Source organism: Opisthocomus hoazin, chromosome 35 (assembly GCF_030867145.1).
Source record: "Opisthocomus hoazin isolate bOpiHoa1 chromosome 35, bOpiHoa1.hap1, whole genome shotgun sequence".
Classification (NCBI taxonomy): Eukaryota; Metazoa; Chordata; class Aves; order Opisthocomiformes; family Opisthocomidae; genus Opisthocomus; species Opisthocomus hoazin.
The window spans coordinates 3,103,093-3,111,731 of NC_134448.1; the positions used below are offsets into that span (position 1 = coordinate 3,103,093).

The window sequence follows — 8,639 nt, forward strand, 5'->3', positions numbered from 1 at the left end:
TGCCCAGACAAGACCCAACACCATCTCCATCAACCACCCCATGCCCAGACAAGACCCAACACCATCTCCATCACCCGCCCCATGCCCAGACAAGACCCAACACCATCTCCGTCAACCACCCCATGCCCAGACAAGACCCAACACCATCTCCATCAACCACCCCATGCCCAGACAAGACCCAACACCATCTCCGTCAACCATCCCATGCCCAGACAAGACCCAACACCATCTCCATCAACCACCCCATGCCCAGACAAGACCCAACACCATCTCCGTCAACCACCCCACGCCCAGACAAGACCCAACACCGTCTCCATCACCCGCCCCATGCCCAGACAAGACCCAACACCATCTCCATCAACCACCCCATGCCCAGACAAGACCCAACACTGTCTCCATCACCCGCCCCATGCCCAGACAAGACCCAACACCATCTCCATCAACCACCCCATGCCCAGACAAGACCCAACACCGTCTCCATCACCTGCCCCATGCCCAGACAAGACCCAACACCATCTCCGTCAACCACCCCATGCCCAGACAAGACCCAACACCATCTCCATCAACCACCCCATGCCCAGACAAGACCCAACACTGTCTCCATCACCCGCCCCATGCCCAGACAAGACCCAACACCATCTCCATCAACCACCCCATGCCCAGACAAGACCCAACACTGTCTCCATCACCTGCCCCACGCCCAGACAAGACCCAACACCGTCTCCGTCAACCACCCCATGCCCAGACAAGACCCAACACTGTCTCCATCACCCGCCCCATGCCCAGACAAGACCCAGCACTGTCTCCATCACCCGCCCCATGCCCAGACAAGACCCAACACCATCTCCGTCAACCACCCCATGCCCAGACAAGACCCAACACCGTCTCCATCAACCACCCCATGCCCAGATAAGACCCAACACCATCTCCATCACCTGCCCCATGCCCAGACAAGACCCAACACCATCTCCATCAACCACCCCATGCCCAGACAAGACCCAACACTGTCTCCATCAACCATCCCATGCCCAGACAAGACCCAACACCATCTCCATCACCTGCCCCACGCCCAGACAAGACCCAACACCATCTCCATCACCTGCCCCACGCCCAGACAAGACCCAACACCATCTCCGTCAACCATCCCATGCCCAGACAAGACCCAACACTGTCTCCATCACCTGCCCCATGCCCAGACAAGACCCAACACCATCTCCGTCAACCACCCCATGCCCAGACAAGACCCAACACCGTCTCCATCAACCACCCCATGCCCAGACAAGACCCAACACCATCTCCGTCAACCACCCCATGCCCAGATAAGACCCAACACCATCTCCGTCAACCACCCCATGCCCAGACAAGACCCAACACCGTCTCCATCAACCACCCCATGCCCAGACAAGACCCAACACTGTCTCCATCACCCGCCCCATGCCCAGACAAGCCCCAACACCACACCCATCACCCGTGCCATGCCCGGATGAGACCCCAGCCCGGGCGGTGGCCCTACCGGCGGTGCCGGGCGGGCAGTTGCAGTGGTAGGCGGCGATGCGGTCGATGCACTTGCCGCCGTTGCGGCAGGGGTTGCTGTGGCACTCGTCCAGCTGGCGCTCGCAGCGGTGGCCGGTGAAGCCGGGGGCGCAGGCGCAGGAGAAGCTGGCGATGCCGTCCAGGCAGGTGCCGTGGTGGCAGGGGTCCGGCGAGCAGTCGTCCACGTCGCGTTCGCAGAGAGGACCCTCGAAGCCTGGGGGGATGAGGGGAGTGGGAGGGGCACCCATGGGTGACGGGTGGGCAATGGCAGGGTTTTGTGGACACCCATGGGTGGAAGGTGGGTGATGTCATTAGGTGAGGGACATCCATGGGTACAGGGTGGGTGGTGTCATTAGGTCAAGGGCACCCATGGGTGGATGGTGGGCAATGGCAGGGTTTCGTGGACATCCATGGGTGCATGGTAGGTGACGTCATTAGGTCAGGGACACCCATGGGTGAAGGGTGGGTGATGTCCTTAGGTCAGGGACACCCATGAGTAGAGGGTGGGTGGCATCATTAGGTCATGGACACCCATGGGTGCAGGGTGGATGATGTCTTTAGGTCAGGGACACCCATGGGTGCAGGGTGATCAATACCAGGAGACTGGGGACACCCATGTGTGTAGGGTGGGCAACATGGGTTGGTTTGGAACACCCATGGGTGCAGGTTGGCCAGTGCCAGGAGGTTGAGGACACCAGTGGGTGCAGGGTGACCAACGCCAGGTAGCTGGGGACACCCATGGGCGCAGGATGGTCAATGCCAGTGGTCTGAGGACACCCATGGGTGGTCAGTGTCAGGGTTCCAGGGACACCCATGGGTGCAAGCTGGCCAGTACCATAAGGTTGGACACACCCGTGTGTGCTGGGTGGTCAATGCTGGCGTTCCATGCCCACCCATGGGTGCTAGGTGGTCAATACCAGGGTTCCATGCCCACCCATGGGTGCTGGGTGGTCAATACTGGGGTTCCATGCCCACCCATGGGTGCTGGGTAGTCAGTACCCGGGGTTCCATGCTCACCCATGGGTGCTGGGTGGTAAATGTCAGGGTTCCATGAACACCCATGGGTGCTGGGTGGTCAATGTTGGGGGTCCATGATCACCCATGGGTGCCGGGTGTCCCGGGGTGGGTGGCTCACCCTCGGCGCAGCGGCACTCGTAGCCGTTGGGGCGGTCAAGGCACTTGGCGCCGTTGCGGCACGGGGTGCTGGCGCACTCGTCCATGTCCGTCTGGCAGGTGGGGCCCGAGAAACCTGGGTGGGGTGCACCCATGGGTGAAGGTCAGATGGGGTGTGACCCATCACCACCACCACCATGAGCCCTCCCCCAGCCACCCCCAGAGCTTCTGCACCCCCAAAGGGCCACCTCGGCCTGGAGAACCCCTCCAAGCACCAGAGCCCAGAGGTGGGTGGTGGGCGCCCACGGGTGGGTGGTGGGGTGGGCGCCCCTGGGTGGGTGCTCACCAGGGGGGCAGGAGCAGGAGAAGCCGTTGACCAGGTCGTGGCAGCGGCCGCCGTTGGCGCAGGGGCTGCTCTGGCACTCGTCCACCTCCACCTCGCACAGGGGCCCGCTGAACCCTACGCCCGTCGGCACCGTCACCCCCACCCTGAGACCACCCTGCACCCACGCAGGGCACCCAATGGTCTCCCAGGACCCACCAGGACCCATCCCACGTCCCACAGCCTCACCAGGACCCATGGGAAGACCCACTTCCATACCATGATCCATCCCAGGTCCTGCACCCATCCCAGAACCCATCCCAGGTCCAGGTCCCACACTAGGACCTACACCCATTCCAGCAGCCATATCTATACCATCTCCCATCTCAGGTCCCACAAACATCCCAGGTCCCAAACCCCCACCAGGACCTACACCAGGTCCCACACCAGGACCCACAACCATCCCAGGTCCCATACAAGATCCCACACCCATTCCAGAACCCATCCCAGGTCCCACACCCATCCCAGGACCATCCCAGGTACCATTCCAGGTCCTATACCCTCACCTGATCCCACACTCTCAACAGGTCCCATATGAGGTCCACACCCATCCCAGGACCATACCAGCTCCCACATCAGGCCCTGTTCCCTCACCAGATCCCACACCACCTCCCACACCACCCCAGATCCCACTTCAGGTCCCATTCCAGGGCTCACACCATCACCAGATCCCACACCAGATCCCACAACCATCCCAGGACCATCCCAGGTCCCATAACCACACCAGAATCCATACCAGGTCCCATTCCAGGTCCTACAACCTCACCTGATCCCACACCCTCACCAGATCCCACCCCAGGTCCCACACCCATCCCAGGACCATACCAGGTCCACACCAGGTCCCATACCCTCACCTGACCCCTCACCAGGTTCCTCACCCTCACCAGATCCCACTCCAGGTCCCACACCCATCCCAGGACCATACCAGGTCCCACGTCTGATCCCAGGACCATACCAGAACCCACCCCAGGTCCCACACCCATCCTAGAACCCATATCACGTCCCAAACCTACAGCAGCACCCATACTTGGTCCCACATCACGTCCCATTCCAGGTCCTACAACCTCACCAGATCCCTCCCCAGGTCCTTCACCTATCCAAGGCCCATCCCTGGTCCCATCCCCATCCCAGACTCCACCCCAGGTCCCATCCTCACCCCAGACCCCACCCCACGTCCCCCCACCCCCCCACCCACGGGTGGTGGTCCCCACCGGCCATGCAGATGCAGGTGAAGCGCCCGATGCGGTCCAGGCAGGTGGCCTGGTTGCGGCAGGGACCCGACAGGCACTCGTTGACGTCGCTCTCGCAGCGCGGCCCCGCGTAGCCCCGCCCACAGCGGCACTCGAAGGAGCCCTGGGTGTTCACGCAGCGCCCAAAGTGCTCGCAGGGGTTGGCACCTGGGGCAGGGAGGTGGAAGGGTGAGCACCCATGGGTGGCCCTCACCAAGGGGGTGCTGCTCCCGCCTTGGCTCCCCTGCCATGGCTGTCACTCATGGAGGTGCACCCTTGCCTGTGGTTTCTGCCCATGATCCATGGTGGTGTCACCATGAACAGATGCCCCACCACCACCTATGGGTGCCCACCACCCATGGGTGCCCACCATGACTCATGGGTGCCCACTACCTACGGGTGCTCACAACTCCCATGGGTGCTCCCCCTTCTTGGCTCCCCTGCCATGGTAATCACTCATGGAGGTCCAGTCCTGACTGTGCTCTCTACCCATGGATGACCCCACCACCATAAATGGATGTCCCACCACCCATGGGTTTCACCACGCATGGGTTCCCCCACCCATGGGTGCCCCCAACCCCTCTTGGCTCCCCTGCCATGGTGATCACTCATGGAGGTCCAGTCATGCCTGTGCTCTCTGCCCATGTGTGACCACCATCCATGGTGGTATCACCATAAGCAGATGCCCCACCACCACCCATGGGTGCCCACCACCCATGGGTGTCCCCTGCCATGGGTGCTCCCCTGCCATGGTGATCACTCATGGAGGTGCAGCCCTGCCTGTGCTCTCCAACCATGGATGACCCCACCACCATGAATGGACGTCCTACCACCACCCCCCATGGGCACCCCTCACCCACGGGTGCCTCCCTCCACCCTTGGGTGCCCCCCCACCCACCGATGGAGCACTCGTCGACGTCCTGGTCGCAGGCGCCGCCGGTGAAGCCGGGGGGGCAGGTGCAGATGGCGCGGCCGTTGACGGGGTTGGTGTCGCAGATGGCGTCCTCGTGGCACGGGTTGCTGACGCAGGCGTCGTCCAGGTGGCACAGCAGGCCTGGCACCCACCGGGGCGTCAGGGCACCCATGGGTGCGGGACATCCCCCAGTGGGTGCCCTTCCTGTCCTGGTGTCACCCAACATCTGCCAAAACCACCCCAGAGTGCCCACCCCATGCCAGGGTTCTCAAGGCGTGATGCCCACCTCATGATGGTGCCACCCAACCCATGCCAAGGCTACCCAAGGGTGCCCACCCAATAACAGGGGTGACCACCCTATCCTGGTGCCACCCAACCTCCGCCAAAGCCACCCCAAGGTGCCCACCCCATACCAGGGTGCTCAAGGAGTGATGCCCACCCAGTGCTGGTGACACCCACCCCATCCCAAGGCTATCAAGGATGCCCACCCCACCCTAGGGTGCTCTGAGACGTCCCCACACCATGTTGGGGTGCCCTTGGAGGTGCCCACCTGATGCCAGGGTGCACTTATAGGTGCCCACCTCATGTCAGAAGCACTTTTGGGGATGTCCACCCCACAGCAGAGGGCCCATATGGGTGCCCACCTCACACCAGGGTGCTCTCAGAGGATCCCACTCAACACCAGGGTGCACTTTTGGGTGCCCACCTCATACCAGGACTACAGTTATGGGTGTCCAGCCCACACCAGGGTGCAGTTATGGGTGCCCACCTCATGCCTGGGTGCTCTTGGAGGTTCCCACCCCATGCCTGGGTGCACTAATGGGTGCCCACCTCACGCTAAGGTGCTCTTGGAGGTTCCCACCTCATACTAGAGTGCAGTTATGGGTGCCCACCCCACACCAGAGTGGACTTCTGGGTCTCCAACTCATGCCAGGGTGCCCTTGGAGGTCATTACCTCACATCAGGGTGCACCTGTGGTCTCCTACCCCATACCAGGGTGCCCTTGGGGATGCCTTCCCCATCCCAGGGTGCAGTTATGGGTGCCCACCAAAGCCAGGATGTGCCCTTGGAGGTTCGTACCCCATGCTAGGATGCAGTTATGGGTGCCCACCAAAGCCAGGGTGCCCTTGGAGGTTCCCACTCCACACCAGGGTGCACTTATGGGTGCCCACCTCATGCCAGGGTGCTCTTAGAGGTTCCCACCTCATGCTAGGGTGCAATTCTGGGTGCCCACACCACAGTGGACTTCTGGGTCCTCACCTCATGCCAGGGTACTCTTGAAGGTTCCCACCCCATGCCAGGGTGCACATGGGAGCTCTTCTCCCACCCCAAGGCACCCTCAGAGGTCCCCATCCCACCCCAGGATGCACCTGTGGTCTCCTACCCTACCCCAGGTCACCCTCCGAGGTCCCCACCCCACGGCACCCTCACGGGTGCCCCCCACCCTCCTCACCCGTCTTGCCCATGGGACAGGCGCAGTAGAAGGAGGCGACGCGGTCGTGGCAGGTGGCCCCGTTGAAGCAGACGGCGGTGGCGCAGTCGTCGATGTTCTCGCTGCAGCTCTCGCCCGTCCACCCGTTGACGCAGACGCAGGTGTGGCCACCTTGGGTGTTGAAGCAGGTGCCCCCGTTGTGGCAGGCGTTGGGTTGGAGGTGGCACTCGTCCACGTCCTCGGTGCAGTACTGGCCTGGAAGGGGCAGGGGGGGGGAGGACATGGAGGGGGTGGGTCAAGCAGGTCTTGGGGAGCAACCTGAGGAACCTTCTTGGAGACCACCTCAGAGAAGAGCTCAGGGAACACCTTCACTTGCATTCTGCTGACCACCTTGGGGACCTCCTGACCAGGGAACATCTCAGGAACCATCCTGGTCACCACCTCAAGGACGTCCTTGGTGATGACCTTGGGGACCACCCTGGGCTGCACCCACCTGACCACCATGGGGACCTCCTGACTCAGGGAACATCTCAGGAACTGTCCTGGTCACCATCCCAGTGACCACATCAAGGACCTCCTTGGTGATGACCTCAGGGACCACCCTGGTCTGTATCCATCTGACCACCTTGGGGACCACCTCGGGGACCACCCTGGTCTGTACCCACCTGACCACCTTGGGGACCTCCTTGTGGACCACCCAGCTTCACACCCTGCTGATCACCTTGGGGACCTCCTGACTCAGGGAACATCTCAGGAACCATCCTGGTCACCACCCCAGTGACCACCTCAGAGACCTCCTTGCTGATGACCTTGGGGACCACCCTGGTCTGTACCCACCTGACCACCTTGGGGACCATCTCAGGGACCACCCAGGTTCACCCCCCTCCGATCACCTTGGGGACCTCCTGACTCAGGGAACATCTCAGGAACCATCCTGGTCACCACCCAGTGACCACCTCAAGGACCTCCTTGGTGATGACCTCAGGGACCACCCTGGTCTGTGCCCACCTTGACGTCCATCCCTGGTGCCCACCGCATCACCCAACTCACTGACCACCCTGGTGCCCACCTCAGCACCCACCCTGATCTTCACCTTGATGCCCACCTTGACGCCCACCCTGGTCTTCGCCTTGGTGCCCCCCTTGATGCCCATCCCTGGTCTTCACCTTGATGCTCCCCCTTGTTGACCACCCTGGTCCTCACCTTGATGCCCACCCTGGTCTTCACCTTGGTGTCCACCTTGATGCCCATCCCTTGTGCCCACCTCATCATCCATCTCAGTGACCACCTTGATGCCCCCCTTGACGCCCACCCCTGGTCCCACCTCATCACCCACCTCCGTGACCACCCTGGCTCCCTGCTGGGTGCCCGCCCTGGTGGCCCCCCCAGCCCCCGCCCCAGAGCCCCCCCGGGTGCCCCCCTCACCCGTCCACTCGGGTGGGCACTGGCAGTTGTAGGTGTTGACCCCCATCCACGCAGGTGCCCCCGTGGAGACACTGGTGCCCGGGGCAGTCGTCCACGTTGGTCTCGCAGGTGGGACCCTCGAAGCCTTGGGGACGCCGGGGTCAGGGTGGGGCCAGGGACCCCCACCCACCGCCAGGGACCCCCCCCTCCACCCAAACCACCGGCACCCAGGACCACCCAAACCCCCCACCAGATGCCAAGGGTGATGGGTGCCAAGGACCCCCACCCATACCAGGGACCCCCCCATAGACCCCCACCCACTGCTAGGGATGTCCAGGGACCCTCTAGCGACCACCCACCCACTTCCGAGGACCCCCACCCAGTACCTGGGACCCCCAGGGACCCCCACCCACCGACAGGGACCCCACCAGGGACCCCCCACCCAATGCCAGGACCCCCCACCGAGTGTCAAGGATGCCCAGGGACCCCCACCCACTGCCGGAGACCCCCACCCACTGCCAGGGATGCCCAGGGACCCCCACCCAGTGCTAGGGACCCCCCCCCCAGGGACCCCCCACCCACTTCCAAGGATGCCCAGGGACCCCCTAGAGACACCCCGCCACACTTCCAAGA

General features: G+C 62.9%; 1 protein-coding gene across 1 annotated transcript in view; it reads right to left on the reverse strand.

Moving 5' to 3' along the window:
- Nucleotides 1-8,296, reverse strand: part of NOTCH3 (notch receptor 3) — a 46,642-nt gene extending 38,346 nt beyond the window's left edge. Inside the window, 9 exon segments of the mRNA XM_075445935.1 lie at nucleotides 1,514-1,747; nucleotides 2,669-2,782; nucleotides 2,993-3,106; nucleotides 4,240-4,425; nucleotides 5,156-5,311; nucleotides 6,624-6,857; nucleotides 8,028-8,070; nucleotides 8,072-8,151; nucleotides 8,293-8,296. Coding sequence (XP_075302050.1) covers nucleotides 1,514-1,747; nucleotides 2,669-2,782; nucleotides 2,993-3,106; nucleotides 4,240-4,425; nucleotides 5,156-5,311; nucleotides 6,624-6,857; nucleotides 8,028-8,070; nucleotides 8,072-8,151; nucleotides 8,293-8,296 — 1,165 coding nt within the window.
- Between the last annotated feature and the right edge of the window lie 343 nt (nucleotides 8,297-8,639).